Source organism: Anneissia japonica, unplaced genomic scaffold, assembly GCF_011630105.1.
Source record: "Anneissia japonica isolate Jap-2015-1 unplaced genomic scaffold, ASM1163010v1 scaffold287717_len1600092_cov198, whole genome shotgun sequence".
Classification (NCBI taxonomy): Eukaryota; Metazoa; Echinodermata; class Crinoidea; order Comatulida; family Comatulidae; genus Anneissia; species Anneissia japonica.
In genome coordinates this window covers 513375-530798 of record NW_022755469.1, presented here as the reverse complement: position 1 = coordinate 530798, position 17424 = coordinate 513375, and the positions used below count along the sequence as shown (strand labels likewise).

The following is a 17424-nucleotide window of genomic DNA, read 5'->3' as shown; positions in this document are numbered from 1 at the left end:
ACCTTTATGTGTGTGTATTTTGTGTGCACATTAATCAACAATGTCAATGAAAATTGAAACTTGAATATGTTTTACTATAAACTGGGTATTGTTTATGACATGCATCAACAAATACAGTATAGTGTCTCCTGTGCGTATAATATAGATAAGCTTTTCATTGATGAATATATTTGTTCAAAAGTCAACTTCATAAACTAGAGTTAGGCCTATATATCAGTATCTTTATTTTTAAAACCCCAATTAATCTACACTTCATAAAAATATTAATTTTGAAACTGTACATTTGCAAACTGGAAATTAATAACAACAAAACAACAACAACAATAAAACAGCACCTATAATGCCCCATCTATCTAGCGTGCTATTCCGAGGCGCATTGACTCTTAAAGAAAAGAAAAAGTATTTAAAATAAATACAGATTTGTTGGAAAAGCAAAACAGCAAGGCAATATTATTACAGGTATTGAAATTAACAAAGTTTATTCAATAAAACCTCTGACTATATATTGGTAAAGCAAGACTGTTTCATACCTTGTTTCACAAACTTAAACATATAACAAATTTCCGGTACACCATGTGTAAATAAAATAATATGGTTTTTATTAAGGTAAAAACCACTGGTTGGTTGTCTCGACGTTTCGGTAAGATTGCTCTGACCGACATCAGGAGAAAAATAAAGTCAGAGGAGGGCAATGAAAAATAAAATTTTGTTTTCTTATTTAGCAAATAGTTTTGCCAAAAACATCTAGACGGAGGAGAAAATAAAATTTTAATGGTGAATGTAAACAGTGTAGTAATGTGATGGTTAAATGCTTAAAATGTATACAATATGGCATTATAAGATATCAGTAACCCCTAACCCAATCGTATCCCACCTAAAACAAACAGGGGTCCCATGTTGGAAGAATTCTCTTCCGGGAGACCTGGTTGAATGAGTTTTCTTAACACATCTAATTGTATTCTGCTGCGCATGGTGGTACTGTACCCATCATCACTGACTTCCGTAAGATACTCGATAATAAATACTGTAGTAACAAACATGCAAATATTCTATTATGAATTTGTGGAAGACGGGTTAATTTTCGGGGGATGAGTTATATTAGGGAGCTTCGATTTGCATGTTGGTTAACTGTGGAAGGGATTTTCTTTAAACCAGAGTCTCTGCACAATGTAGAATTGGGCCACACTTAGTCCTAAAGTTCAGACGATAATGAGCCACAACTTCGTCACATGCACAGATGATTACATCTTAGACCTTAACGTAGACATCCAACCGAATGCTCCCTAAATAGATAATATTAAATTAATAGACGATGCATGAGCTAGTGTGATTCACGCACTGACATGACCGGTTTAATTCCTTCAATAAACATTCATATGCATCACCACTCTTCCATATTGGTAACAGTTTCAAATCGTTCAAAGTATTCAATTTAGGTGCACCAGCTCTTAATACGTCCAAGAGGCATCGCACCTTTAGGGATTCTGACATGATCAACGGTCCAACGTAACACTTAACCTCTCGTAAAACTTCCAAATTAGGTAAATCTAGATCAGATAGGTAGAATCCATTACATTTTCTAATGTCTAGATATTTCAATGATTTTGACACAATCTTAAAATGGTGCTGGTTGTGTTGTATGGGAATCCAGACTTCAATAGTAAGTCTTTCTAAATGGAGTAAAGTTTGGAGTAAAGTTGTCAGCTCTTCCTGTTGCATACCACGCAAAGCCCAGTATCGTGCGAGTTTCAATTCTTTTAAGCATTCAAAGCGTACAATATGGCCGACAGATGAAGGAGACCAATCAAATGGACAGGAAATGGTAAGAATATTCGGAGAAGTACTGTGAAGAACCTTGAGAAAACGCTGAAAGCTGTCTCTTATACACATCTAGATGGGTATAAGAGACAGTGGTGGTACTGTACCCATCATCACTGACTTCCGTAAGATACTCGATAATAAAATACTGTAGTTTGCAAATATTCTACCCTGTGAAACAGTAGATTGTTGTTGTGTTGAAATCCCTGCGCATGCGCAGATCCATCCATGTTACATCTCGGAAGCTTTACCAGCCTCAGCGAGGCTGGTAAAGATTACCGAGACGCTCCGAAATTTTACAAGGATATTACACGGAGGTACTTTCACACATGCCGTAAAATGTTACTTTTGGTTACATTTGTTAAGATTTCTGCACGTGTGAATTGGGTATTAGACACAGAAGTGCGGAAAGCATTATTTATGTAAATATTTTTTAGATTTAATTTTTAATTGTATTTATGGCGTATTTTAGAGAAAGGCGAAGAAGTTGATGATGAGGATAATTTAATTACAGTACTATTAAAATATAGAAAATACAAAAATGTAACGTAACATGAAGAACTTTCTTAACGTACGAGAAGATAAGCAATTTTTAACTATAAGATGTAAAGCAGGACACAGGAGTACGAAAAGCATTATTTATGTAATTATTTGTTAGATTTTATTTCTATAGTATTTATGAAGAAGTTGATGATGAGGAAAATTTAATTACAGTACCTTTATTAAAATATAGAACATAAAGAACTTAACGCACAAGACCGAATGAGACGATAAGCAATTTTTAACCATAAGATGTAAACAAACTAAGACACAGGAGTACGGAAAGCATTATTTATGTAATTATTTGTTAAATTTATTTCTATTGTATTTATGGAATATTTTAAGTGTTGGTTGTATTGTAGAGAAAGACAAAGAAGGAAGATTAAAATTTATAAAATGTGTCAATAACGAAAGATAACATTGAAAGATAAATTTAAGTAAGTTAAGTACTTTAACTACTAAATTTGACCATTATGTAATAAATGTTATTGAATCTGAAATGATACATTGAGTAACTACCTATATCATTGCTTTACTATATGAATGATGGTATTTTGATGAAATAAAAGTGGAACATTCTTGTATGGTATTTTGATGAAATAAAAGCGGAACATTCTTGTAAATTGCAAGAATGTGGAAACAACTAGTGTTGAACTATCATTTGAGAACATCATAGACATTGGTGATGATGAGGATAGCGACATTGATGACTTGCTTACAGATCCATTGGCTTTTTAAGTTTCTTTTTCTTTTCTCTTAAACAGTATTCATACCATTTAATATACAGTATACAAAGATGATAAATCATTAAAAATTACAAAAAATTGGAAACAACAATAGTTTGTAAATGATAATTTAATTACAGTACTTTTATTAAGATATAGAAAATACAAAAATGTATGATAAAGAATATAACGCAGGAGAAGGTTTTTAAACATGAGATGTAAAGCAAACATGAGCAAACTAAGACACAGGAGTACAAAAAGCATTATTTATTTATTATTTTTTATATAGATACTAGTTAGGTTTAATTTAATAGTAAAGGTAAAAGGTTCGAAACCCGAAGCAGGCCGGAGTGCCATAAATAATTTAATGGTATTTATGGCGTATTTTAAGTGTTGGTTGTAGAGAAAGGCGATGAAGAAAGTTAAATTAATTTAAAAATGTGTTAACGAAAGATAAAATTGAAAGAAAAAATTAAGTAAATTAAGTCGGCCCTATTTTACTGAACTCATATGGAAAATGATACATTAAGTATCTCATTGCTTAATATTTAATTTAGGCCTATGTATAATCGATGAAAGAAATGTGGGACACGTACCCCACGAAATTATTTATATAATTAATTAACTAATTACGCTAATTAATTATTTGGCGAATAAGGGCTACTTTAAATTGCGCATTGTACGCGTTCCGTGCTCCCTTCACATAACCATGGAGAAAATAAAATATTTTATTTTCTCCATGACATAAGAAAATAAAATATTTTATTTTCTCCATGACATAACTTACTACAAAAAGACAAATATGCAAAAGACGAAGCTATTTTTTGTCACTTCGCTGCTTGACTTTATTGTAGCACATAGGGCTGTAACCATAGAGAAAATAGAACGTTCTATTTTCTCTATGCTGTAACCAAATAAAAATATTACTAATTATAATAAATAAATTTCTTCCTGCACTAACCAAGTAAATAAAACAACAATCATGGAATGACAATGTAACGTATTTTCATTGGACCTACTTTCCTGTTTGAGACCACCACCTGAGATCGATAGACAGTACGTTAATTATCGAGGAATGATGTTCGTGCAGACTATCCTTCTTTAAAACGCCTTTTACTTTAATAAGACGGTGGTTAGCACAACGATTAGGCCTAGACCGTCGCCAAGCGGACGCAAGAAACTATCCTATAGGCCTACAACAAAAATATTAATTGCTAACCAGATAGCAGCCTGATAAAAATAAGACCAGTTTAGCGTATCTAAGGGCTGCGGGGTGAGGCACAAAACTCCCATCGCGCTCAGTCTCCCCTCATTGTAAATGTTCGAAACACACAAAAAAATCACGCTAGATAAAATCATCTCATATCACACTTTTTCCCCTACGCCCCCATCAGGGTCTCCTACATACCCCCATTGTATCCCCTATTACAAGCTAGGCCTAATCCACCTTAGTATGCCTAAGGTAGTATGATTAATGAGGTAATTGAATGAAAAAATACAAAAATTAACAGATAGGCCATGTATAACAGAAACGGTATTTAATATAGGGCTTACAGCGTCGGTTGGTTAATGTCAAAAAAATAACAGCAATGTTAATAATAATACGATTAATGACAGTACTACCCAAATCAACATACGTCCAATCCAATAAAATGCCGCCACAGCGTGACGACATCGTAAATTTCGAAACTATCCCGAACCTCTACAAACGCACAAGGACAAACCATCAGCACAGAATCAACCAGGAGTTGTTTATCGGATCCCGTGCGAATGTGGGAAGGTTTACATTTGGTGAAACAGGACGAGATCTCCGCACTAGGCTCAAGGAACACCAAGGCCATGCCATGATCTTGATCTTCTTGATAGGGTAACTGAAAAACTCCGGCTGGAACTAATAGCCACCGTACCATCTTGGCACTCCAGAAGGACTAGAGAAGCCATCGAAATTCACAAACACAAATACTGTACATCAAGACATCGGATTTGTCATTAGCGATATTTGGCTGTCCATGTTTAATCGGACCTAGCGAAGCCCCACCATTTCCCGCCTTCTGGAACTATGCCTTTGTTTTTTGTTTTTTTTGGTCGTTCCCATCCACATTCCCGCCCTGGAAACATGGCTTTGTTTGGGCGTCCCCACCCTTTTGTTTTGTTTTCGTGAACAATGGCTTTTGTTTTAGCCTTTCACTAGCAGTCTTCTCATTGGTCAGTTTATCCATCCAATCACCATCCAACTTGTCTTTTAGCCTTTCAACCATTGGTCAGTTTATCACCATCCAGCCTCTCTACCCAAACATATAAGTATTTCCCTGTTTGGAGTGTCTGCAGATATTATTATTCTCCTGAAGACGAGCTTCTCAATCGAAACGTCGAGACTTTCTCAACTACAACAGTTCTTTTCAGAACTACTTACGTGGTGTACCGCAAGCTTCAACATATTTAAATTTCGAATTGATATAAATTTCATGGGCATAAATTTAGAAAAATAAATTGGCAAAGAAAAAGAATAGCCTATGAGAGTTCCACTTCTGCAAGTAATATAAAACAGACATCTAAGCAACGTTTATTGGGCTAGTAATTTCTTCTGCTTTATTTTTTTGTACGCAAAACTTGAAACACACACAGAAAATGAAACTAGGGCTATAACAGGTTTTTAAAGTAAGATCTCTTCCGACCTAATTAAATATATCCTCCTCCCCACTTTTGCCAACACTGGCTGCTAAGGTGAAACTTCCACATAATATTTTATACCCGGTCAGATAAATTTTCATAGTGTATTTAAATTCAATATTTTCTTATGATAAATATATTTTTATTTATAGAAAATGTATATTAATGTTAACAATTTTATTGTAGGCCTACTTTTGTGAATTATATTTTTGGACACAGCGTTTTTGGGGACCAACTTAGATATGGTTTTTGTTCACTTTCTGGAACCCCTCTCTCACTTTAGTTCGCCTCCCCCACCCTCTTTCTTGCAGTGCTTATTTTTTTTTAACGAGATAGACGAAATCGGAAATTAAATCTAATACTCTCCAAATCAACTCCAAAAAGTACAAATAAAATTAGAACAGCAACGACATAATTGTTAGAGGCAAAACTAAGTATGTATGAATGAACAAATGCTGAATTATATATTAATAATGAATTATATGTTTATAATTTTGTTAACTAATGAAAGTGCATTTGGCGCCTCGTAAGTCACCATATAATTATCTTGCAGTGCTTATTACATATAATTATCATTACTCAGTGAGTTGTAAAATCTTTACATTACAGTATGACCTTTTTATAAACCAACTGCATTATCGAAATACTATCTGAAAGTTGGATCACATCATACTAGCAAGATAAAAATTGTGTGAAGATCAAATTTTCACTTGTGGATTGCTTGCCTAACCTGAGTGTGTTTAATCGGTATTTTTTTAAAAGGCAGAGTGGACAGAGAGGTATAGAGATAAAATGTTTACTAAAACGATGTTCCAAACACTTATTTTTGGAATAGCAATGTACATTACGTGTATATCCCGTAAGTATTCAAACAACCTTTATTTGCTTCTATAGGCCTATATAGAAGTAATTATAGTGTATATTTTAAGTGATATTAATAATAATGCCTCTTTAGGGAAGTAGCTTTTTTTGGGAAAGTGGGAGCGGTAGAAAAAAAAACTCGATCCCAGTTGATTATTTGTTGTTCTTTGGTTTCTCATATAACGCAAATTTCTTGACTGAACAAGACAATGTAGCGATAGCAGTGCAAAGATTTTATGAAAACCAGGCTTAACGGCGACGGTGTGCATGCATAGGTATAACACATTGACACCCGTCACACAGCGGCGACGACGCGCGCGAAACAAAGCGTTTTTATTGACCATCCGCTCCGACTGACCAACGATCAGCAGATCGTGGAGCCTGCATTCGTTTACCGAAAGTCGTACGACGAATTGTGCGCCTGGCTTTATTATAGGGATAAAACAAATTATTACCTCTTGAAGTATAGGACAAAGCATATTTAGGCACATGTGGGAATATAAGATCCAGTACGTCTCATCCCATTACAGTCTCTGTGATAACTGAGGTTGTGTGATTCACTGACCATATTGTAGGGCCTAATGGCAGGACAAAAAACCATTTATCGAAATATTTCTTATGAATGGCTTTTTCTTCTATAGCTTGCACTAACTTCAGCTATAACTCAACAAACTACGAAGTTCGGAGCATAACTGCGCCACTTACTTGGTTGGATGTCAACAGTATTTGCAAATCTTTTGGCGGACAGCTTGTGAGCCTCAATACACCAGATGAATATGCTGCTCTATTATATTTTCTGCAAACAAATTGTCACGTTGGTATTTACGCAATCGGGTTATCCCGACAGCCTGGTCTTGATAGGTACGTAAGTGCAAATTGGATATGGGAATCGGGAGAAGCGTATGAGGGGCAGATTAATTGGGAGGGGCGAGATCCTGGTTGTTCGAATTCGAAACATTGTGTAGTACGAATGCTTTCGAAGAATGGAAATTTCCGTGACTTCAGTGCAACCAGGGATCTCAGCAAGACTACTACACGTGGATATATTTGTGAGAAACACGTCAGTAAGTAACATCTTTATAACTCGGAAATTATATCAAAGTTTCCATACGACATAGCCAATCCCTGTAAACATATCATTCCCATACGACTTTTATCCATAAAATCTTAGTGAAATTATGACTATGACAAGAAAAAGTGTGGAAGCCCCTGTTTAGTAGCTTTAACCGCTTTGAGCACAAAAGCATTATCGTATTTAGTGTCGAACCTATTTTTGTGTTGGTAAATAATGACATAACTAAACAGGTAAAAGTAATGCATTTACTGTAGTAATATAGTAGGATATTTAATATTTCAGGAACTATAATGTATTATATGATAGTGTTATTTGTAGAACAATAATAAAAACATAAATATATCTTTTAATACATACTTCTTTATCACATTTTATGAACCTATACACGGGCGTCATTTGGGATATTTACTATTCTGTCAAGGAAAAAAAAAAAACATTTTATAAGTTCGTAAGACAGAATTATTTTGTCAAAATCTATTTTGTCGACAAAATAAAAATTTAATTCATCAGAATATGACTGTCTCCCTGTTTTCTTCAAGATCAAAATTCAACTTATTTCAAAACGACGCTGCCGCTCACTGGATGTCGTCATCACGATGCTGTTGGTGCGATGAGTGCTCAATGCTTTCGATGCGCACTTAAATGCTTCAAAGACGATGAATGCCTTGCGTTTAAATATGACGATGTTGGAGGATGCCAGGTAAAATCAGACTTGATGGAAAATACAGAACTTTATTATACTCGATTGTGGGTCTAATGTAGGCCAGCAGCACATAATAACGTCTTTAACCTTGTTTATCGTGGCTAAAATGTCCTATTACACAATACGTGCTTACTATAGCATCATAAACCAACAGCGTATCTAGTTAATATTAAATCCTTATGATCGTACTGAGCAACTACTAACAACTCATCAGTGGTCTTAAAGAACGTTTGTAAATACAACCGTCGGCTACTAAATCAGAAATATAACAACTCAGAATACGAGGTGTTACAGGCCTGTGTATAAGATTCATCGTATAAATTACTCTAACTTACTTATCTTTATCATTTATAAAAATAAATAGAAGGCACTTATATACAATGTCTCATTAAATGTACATGATTATAGTTTGTTGGATTTCACATCTTGATATGAAGTCTGAAGATAGAATAATATGTATTTCACACAAATGTAAACGTACAAAGTATAAATATAATAATGTTGTGTAAGACTGAAAAAGGATACCACGAACAAGCTGAGCTTTCATACTGTGCAGTACCGTAACATAACTGAGAAAAAAAACCCCATGTATTTCTAATTGTTCATTTCGTTCTGTGTCGCGATGAGGCTGTCGGGTACTGGTGTGGGCCCAAATATTTGCAGGAGGGGGTGCAGAAAGCAGTGAACTCCTGTATAAATAGCATAAGTTTAAATGGCTTGGGGAACCGTCTTCTGTCTTGTAACTCTCCCATTTTGAGAGACTTAAAGTCAACAATAGTGTTAGCCTGAAAATTATTCTCATAAATGACCCCAACCCTAAAGAAGAATAAAAGCTGCCGACTATTTGCCCAACATCTGTACGCTCTTTTCTGCCAGCTAAAAAACACTCTAACATGTGTTGGGGAGGGGGCAGTCCGGACGTAGACGACTATCATCACCTATGGGTCTGCCCATGAGTATAATTATTTTAAGTAATCGTTCTGTGAAGCCCGGCCAAATGCTTTACTATAATTTTTGAAAGACCTTTGCAAGCGGAAGTCAAATTACTTGAGCCAATAATAATAATTTTGTGTACAATTTTAGAGCAAAAGAGGTCTACTGTTAAAGAATATGGTAAAAAATGGATTATATAATACATGCTAAAATGTTTAAATTAAAATTGTTATTTACGACATTTTAATGGGCGTAAATAGGAACTCAAAATATGCCAATATAATAAGACCTTTAAAAGAAAGGTGCTATAGCACCATTAATATATATATATGCCAATATGGTAAGATATTTAAAAGAAAGGTGCTATAGCACCATTAATATATATATGCCAATATGGTAAGACATTTAAAAGAAAGGTGCTATAGCACCATTAATATATATATATGCCAATATGGTAAGACATTTAAAAGAAAGGTGCTACAGCACCATTAATATATATATATGCCAATATGGTAAGACATTTAAAAGAAAGGTGCTATAGCACCATTAATATATATATGCCAATATGGTAAGACATTTAAAAGAAAGGTGCTATGGCACCATTAATATATATTTCTTCCAGAGCTGTGCAATCATCTGGACGGTAGATTTAGTCCTTATTCAAATTAGTGTATGATTACATAGTTTTAAAAGACTCAAATTAGTATACAACAACATAATCATATAATCATAAGCAACATCATCATTTTTCATAACCTTTAACGCAGCCAAATTCTGTGAATAGAAATTAAACAAATTACATTAGGCATGAAATTGCATGACAGACTACATTTTATTCTTGATTCAATCAATTTCAACTACTTTGACCCATGAAAGTAATAAAAACGATCGCTGCCGCACTATGATTGGATGCTACCAGTTGTCATGGCATTCCCGTGTTAAAATGTCAATCATTTTGAATAAAGTGGTCTGTATAAAAATCTAAATGTAATTGATTCGCACACTGTAGTTTGATGGTATTGATTTCCCATTATCTATAATATACGTAAGCGTGCCCGGCCAGGCCTCGTTTCCAATTTTCTGAGGCGCTCGTGTCCGTGCTAAGAAAGGTACTGTAGAATGAAAAGTACAGCATTAATGATGTTCTGTTTACTCAAATCCATTGCTGGAGTAGCAATCTATGTTACTTGTATATTCAGTAAGTAATCTTTTACTTGCTTATATAGAATGTTAGGCCTATTTTATTTCTGGCGCACACAGGGATATGTAAATATTAACTCTCATAGTTTTGTAAGCCTGGTGTCCATAAAGTTGCGATTGTATAGAAAAGATTGCAGCATTACTTATCGATCTCGTTTAACCTGATAGTTTCTCCAGAGCAGTGTGACTTTCCCTTCCCAGTCAGACACGTCAATCCGCCCTCCCGTCGGCCATGATTTGCCCGACCAAGTATGTTTAATTTTGTGGGCATAAATATCAGTTCATCCTCCAATTCGAGACCACTCAATTCCGAGACCCTTCTAATTCGGGCCACCTTTTCAAAGAACGATATTCAATCTAAATTGGAGACCGAACCCCGACACCACCCTATACTTTCAGGTCATAAAGGTGGTCTCGAAGTGAATGGCCAACTGTGTAAATAATCTGAAAACCAAAATTGTCTCGGTGCTTAGCCTTCTGGACACCCCAGCAAGGTCTCACCCGCTGGCGTCTGTCGGAAATATTCAGACCTCTTGTCGGACAGCTTCTCCTCCCAGCGGCGCCTGCGGGGGCTCATGGGCAATCACACCCCCTCCCCTCCCCACGTCGCAAAAATATATAAGCATTTTCATCATGGTTTTATTTATTACAAACATATTCTTTCACCATCAATATACACATTAAAGACTGAAGACCCCAAAACGAAGACCCCATTTTTTCTATTACGAATTTTTTTTGGGCGTATGTTTGTGAAATTTTCAAGGGTCTTCGTTTTATATACACTCCATTGAGGCCCTTCTTTTAGGTTAAAACGATCTAAACCTTTTCTTTCTTGAGTTTAGGACTATTATGTGTTTAAATAACTTAAAAGGATAAACCTAAAAAAAAACCCTAAGAAATGCGCGAAAAAAAAATTATAATTTCGTCGGAATTGATAAGAACTTCCTAAAATGTTCAATTTACAGAGGAAATTGGCCTACCGTCACAAGAAATGCGCGCGAAGAATTTGAGAATTTTAGACACTTTCAGAGGATGCATTTATCAAGGGGTGGAGAAAGTTTTTCCAAAGATTGATATTTTCCCATTCCCCCCCCCCTTTTTTTGTGTTTTTAATTCTAATTTCGTCGGAATTGATCAAAACTCCCTAAAATGTGCAATTTTTAGAGGAAATTTGCCCATTTGAGATTTTTAGGCAATTTCAGGGGATGAAAAGGGCATTTATAAAGGGGTGTGAAAGATTTTCTAAAGATAGATATTTCCCTTTGTCCCCCTGGGGTTATGCTATCCGGCTGCATAAATCAAAGGAGTTATGACAGTTTTTGAAGTGGAGAAGGGGTTGCAGGGTGTTGTGAGTCTGGTCATTATGATATCTTCCTCTTTTTCTTTTCCTTTCCTTTTCTTTTCTTCTTCTTTCTCTTTCCTTCTCCTCCCTCTTTCTTTTCCCTTATTACCCAGCCGGTACGACGGCTTGGTCAGCCCGGTAAAAACCGTCAGGGGAGGGGCAGTCTGCCCCCTACCCCCTACGCCTGCTAACACGCCAATCCCCCCCCCCCCCACCCAATGAAAAATATTTTTCTACGCCACTGTATACAACAGCTAATCTTAGGAGCCAAAAAATTCCAGGCCTATAATAAAACAAGCGGTAGCCGATGACAGGTTCTATATTGACCTATATAAATCGGAATAATGCTCGTTACTTTTTTATGGAATGATACTGAACCATCTGTAGTGCTGGTCAAACAAAGTAGTATCATTCTTTTTATCATTTTTATCTTGACTTTTTAGCTTTCACGTCCATGGCTTGCACTGACTTCAGTTATCAATTATCGAACTACCAAGTTGGAAGGATAACTACGTCTATTACTTGGTTAGAAGTCAGTAGCATCTGCAAGTCGTCTGGTGGACAACTTGTGAGCTTCAATACAGCGGATGAATCGGCTGCTCTTCTAGATTTTTTGACGAAAAATTGTCCAAGTGGTCTGTATGTAATTGGGTTATCCCGAAAGTCTGGGCTTAGGAGAGATATAAGTGCAAACTGGATCTGGGAAACTGGAGAAGCATATCAGGGTGAGATACCTTGGAATATACAGGTATTATCAGATCCTAACGAACCAAATGCAGTACGTAGTGGTGTACGAATCAATATTGAGGATGGCAAGTTCCGTGACTGCAATGTACACGGTGACCTTAAAACTTGGTATAGAACATATGGATACATTTGTGAAAAACACGTTAGTAAGTAACATTTCAAATTATATCCAATGTCTTGAGTGTCGAATTTACCTTGTTTTAAAGAATGAAGCACTCGACCTAATAAGTACAGTAATCATTCTCTACCTGTTTTCTCGTGACAGGGCTGGGGGTATTTGTAAATAGTAGGATTATGAATGAAGAATATCGGAGCATAGCTAGCTTCCAACCGAGCTCGAGTCCTTGGGAAAACACTTTATATGTTTGTCTCTCTCCCATTAATAAATAAGTGGTCTAGATAAAGGATGGCACCAAGCACGTTGACCGTTGGTAGACATACGTGTGCACCTACCCGACGCAACGTCAGTTCGCGAATACTAGTGGTGTCTGAGAAAATCGTCGTTGCCTTGTAGTCTCAGAGAGAACAAAAATTACATCTATTTAGTTAGTCCGATATCGGAGTGTCTGCTCTCGCAGCAAAATCTCCAGTTTGTGAGTACTGAGCCCTGACAATATAGTTTAATTTCATTTAGTTTACGCAAACCACACCCCACACTATACACCTCCAGTAATAATGATGATAATAATGTCAAGATTTCCTTTTTCTCTTAAGGTCCAAACTCAACTTATTTCCAAACGACGCAGCAACTCATTGGATGTCGTCATCACGATTCTATTGGTACCATGAGTGCTCAATGCTTTAGATGCGCACTTAAATGTTTCAAAGATGATGAATGCCTTGCGTTTAAATATGACGATGGTGGAGGTTGCCAGGTTAAATCAGACTTGATGGAAAATGCGCATTATTATACTCGATTGTGGGTCTAATGTAGACCTAAAAAATAACTAGGCATATAAATCCGTTTACCGTGGCTGATTGACAAGCAGGGCTGGTGTGTTTGTGTGTGGGGTGGGGAGGATCGAAGATTAAATTAGGATCGATGATTAAGGTGAATTGAGGTAATCTTTAACCACTTGGGCGTAAGTTTTTTGCTAACGAAATTCATTGGGGAGATGGCAGCTGGGGGAGCGACCAATGCCGTAGCATTGGGACAGTCCCACACACTTTTTCTAATGGGTCCACAAATGATGGGCCCACAATTTAATAAATGGCTCCAAATTATGCTATTTTATGCGTAAAATGAGTCCACTATTTATATATTATCTAGCCTAAAATGGGTTAAATTTTAAGAAAATGGGTCCAGATTTTTTATATTTTTGCGTAAAATGGGTCAACTTTTAAGAAAATGGGTCCACATTATTGAACTTACACGTAAAGTGGGTCCACCCTGATACCGTCCTGCACTGCTTGAAAATCCTGGCTACGGCACTGGGAGCGACCTTTTACTTTTTGAGTGGGGAAGGCGGTGTGCGCTCCCTAATCCCAATGTAGTAAACCACTGGCTATCTATCAATCATGTGTGTACGTGTGTAGACCAACCAAACACTTCGAATAACTCAGATCTTATTGAAAAGCTGCAAAACTCAGATAGCTTAAGACATAGCTCAGCAAAACCGTACTAAAGTACAAAGGTATAGGCTAATTCTGAATGAAATGAAGGAGTTTGTTAACTTATTTTAGAGTTTCAATAAAAGATGTTAAAGCTATAATATATTTAAATATCGTAAGTTATTTTAAAATTTCATGATTTTGATTTATATTTATAGAAACTATATAGTTGGAATCGTAAGCGAATGCATGAAGATTGTCAGTTAACTCCCCCTGGCTAATCACACGAAGTAGGGCACAAATCAATTATATGCACAAAATATGTGCCGTTTGTATACGTTATTCATATTATATTTATATTATATTTATATTTATATTTATTCAACCGAACATTTAAAAAAAATGCACAAAAATTGAAAATACCCAAGAATTGTTGTGCAGTTTACAAACTGCTCAAAATGTGTTCGCACAGTTTCTAAACTGCGCAAGATCGTATAACCTGTAGAATTTAATGTAATGAATGTATTGCACGGCCACTTCATGCGTATATACATACTTCTGAATCACCTTCATTTTACCGCAATTATTGACTGCGCACACCCTTTGTTCATCACAAATAGTATTCAAAAAATGTTCATATCTAACAAACTGCGCAACATTTTGGTCTCTCTGTGTGTATTTCTATTTTAATTATTCTACCAATTAGTAGTTCAATGACAGTCCATTTTCTAGACATCGTGCAATTAACCTATTGAACCATTAACGCTATTTTATAAGCAAATCATTACATAACACTTTTCCTTAGTAACAAACTGACGTGCCGGGGGTTTGTGGGTCCCGTGACCGAAAGTGGGGATCTGGAGGCGAAGGGTCTCCAAATCTAGTCTTTTATGTTTTAATGTTTAATTTAACTATTCGTCAAAATTAGATGCAACATGTTTATCACTCTTTTACCCTAGTGCCATGGGCTCGCATGGCGGAGCCCGGGGATCTTGAACCGCACCCTTCCCCTCTCTGCTACTGTTAACTTACAAATCAATAAGGTTTACACACTGAGTGAAGAAACAGTATATTAAGTGGATATGGTTTCACTATAGAGTCTCCTTTAAAGAAATTGATTGTATTTTTAAACATGGATCACAACCTATACACTGCAGCAGTTTCTTGATTTAATTAGAGCATTCAGTCATCGAAGACCCTTGAAACGCAACCTATCGTTATTGTACTGTGATTGGATGCAACCATTGTCATGGCACTCCCATTTTAAAATGTCAGTCATTGAATGAAGTGGTTTGTATAAAAAATCTAACCGTAATTCCCTCACTCACTGTGGTTAGATGGTAACGATATTTCCTAAGTAGGCCTGAGTGTGACAAGTCACTGTTTCCGGGAAAGACCCTACAACATTTAAAAACCATTGGACAGCGCAGAGTTGACCGAGGAAGAAGGTGCAACCTGTTAAGCCTACTGAAGAGATGTGCCGATTACTGTGTTACATTGCTGGAGTAGCAATGTACATTACCTATATATCTTGTAAGTATAATCAAATAAACCATTTATTTATGGAACGTCATAGCATGTGCTCACTCGGTCAACGTCGACACCGTAAAGCAGTAAAATTTTGGTATTTTGTTTTAAACGTCCATAGCTTGCACCGACTTCAGCTATAGCTCATCGAACTACAAAGTCGTTAGGATAACTGCGTCACTTAGTTGGTTGGATGTCAGCAGCATCTGCAAGTCGTCTGGCAGACAACTTGTGAGCCTCAATACAGCGGGTGAATCAGCTGCACTACTGGAGTTTTTGGCGACAAACTGTCACAATGGTATGTACGCAATCGGGTTATCCCGACAACCTGGATTTGACAGACACATTAGCGCAAACTGGATCTGGGAAACTGGAGAAGCATATGAGGGTGAGATAAACTGGATTCCATCTGATCCTAATGAACAAGATTCCGTCCATTGTGGTGTGCGAATAAAAGCTGCGAATGGCAAGTTTGCTGATGCCAATGTGGACAGAGACCTCACTAACAGCATCTATAGCACATACGGATACATTTGTGAAAAACACCTTAGCATCAGTAAGTAACATCATGGATGAATAATAAGATCTCACTATGTTGACACCAACATTTTTATCTGATAAATTATATTGAGTGTTTGAAAAACCATAAACGATAGGTAATAAATCAGAACATCAAATCGTATGTGTTTTATGGAGCGAAGCTAACAACAACTAGGCCTACTCATGAATACAAATGTTGGGTTAAAAAAAAATTAACCATACTAAATAACTAATTCACTAGCGGTATTTATGAAAAACTGTATTTTCTAAAGTTAGACTTTACAGAAGAACTATAATGTAGGCCTATCAAGTATTTTAAAGCAGAAAGTGGAATATATCCCATATCCCACCGATCAACAAACAATATCTTAACATGATATTTGTTTATATTTTCTCTTTTAGGTCAAAACTCAGCTTATTTCCAAACGACGCAGTCACTCGCTAGATGTCGTCATCACGATGCTGTTGGTAAAATGAGTGCCCATTGCTTTAGATGTGCGCTGAAATGTTTTAAAGACGATGGATGCCTTGCGTTTAAATATGACGAAGTTGGAGGATGCCAGGTTAAATCAGACTTGATAGAAAATACACAATTTTATTATACTCGATTGTGGGTCTAATTCTGGCCTATTGTAGAAATCAACAAGGCCATCGATAAAACATTTCAAAAAAGTTTGCAAAACTAAGATAGCTTAGTTAATAGTCAGCAAACCCGTACAAAATTAGAAATAGGGGGCTAATTCTAAATGAAATGAAGGAGTTTAACTTACGTCTATAGTTTCAATTAAAGATGTGTAGAACTATAATATAAATAAATATTATAATTTATTAAAAAATGTTATGAATGTGATTTATTATTTATTGAAAATATATAAATGGAACCGTAAGCGAATACATTTAGATTGTCAGTAAACTTCCACCTGGTTATTACCCAAAGCACATTACTGTATATAAGCACAATGTGCCGTGTATAGGCCTACGTTATCCATAAATGTGTCGTATTTGACATTTAAAAAAATGCACAAAAATCGAAAAGATGCAAGAAAATTGTTGAGCAGTTTCCAAATTGCTCAAAATTTGTTTGCAGTTTATAAACTACGCAAGGTCCTATAACCTGTATAGTACGTAGACCTAGATTACTGCAATTGATGTATTACACATGCACTCAATACACGTTTGTTTCACTTTTATA

At 36.0% G+C, this 17424-nt stretch overlaps 4 protein-coding genes across 6 annotated transcripts; 3 read left to right on the top strand and 1 right to left on the bottom strand.

The window, feature by feature from the left end:
* Window positions 1–1890, bottom strand: LOC117123450. The gene has a single exon (XM_033269365.1). It carries the CDS (start codon window positions 1888–1890, stop codon window positions 1303–1305), a length of 588 nt encoding a protein of 195 aa, XP_033125256.1. The 3' UTR covers window positions 1–1302.
* Window positions 1891–6020: 4130 nt separating this feature from the next.
* LOC117123443 lies at window positions 6021–8722 on the top strand. 3 transcript variants are annotated; one of them, XM_033269357.1, is made up of 4 exons: window positions 6021–6187; window positions 6520–6612; window positions 7256–7678; window positions 8229–8722. In XM_033269357.1, the coding sequence occupies exons 2-4, from the start codon at window positions 6546–6548 to the stop codon at window positions 8444–8446; spliced, it is 708 nt and encodes a 235-aa protein (XP_033125248.1). In that variant the 5' UTR covers window positions 6021–6187; window positions 6520–6545; the 3' UTR covers window positions 8447–8722. The 3 variants fall into 3 exon arrangements, with proteins under 3 accessions (XP_033125248.1, XP_033125246.1, XP_033125247.1); XM_033269355.1 differs by having other exon boundaries at window positions 6516–6612; XM_033269356.1 differs by lacking the exon at window positions 6021–6187 and having other exon boundaries at window positions 6483–6612.
* A 1678-nt stretch (window positions 8723–10400) lies between these two features.
* On the top strand, window positions 10401–14323 carry LOC117123437. The gene is made up of 3 exons (XM_033269341.1): window positions 10401–10523; window positions 12311–12760; window positions 13329–14323. The coding sequence occupies exons 1-3, from the start codon at window positions 10445–10447 to the stop codon at window positions 13541–13543; spliced, it is 744 nt and encodes a 247-aa protein (XP_033125232.1). The 5' UTR covers window positions 10401–10444; the 3' UTR covers window positions 13544–14323.
* A 994-nt stretch (window positions 14324–15317) lies between these two features.
* LOC117123531 lies at window positions 15318–17424 on the top strand. The gene is made up of 3 exons (XM_033269493.1): window positions 15318–15698; window positions 15814–16248; window positions 16635–17424. Exons 1-3 carry the CDS (start codon window positions 15641–15643, stop codon window positions 16850–16852), a joined length of 711 nt encoding a protein of 236 aa, XP_033125384.1. The 5' UTR covers window positions 15318–15640; the 3' UTR covers window positions 16853–17424.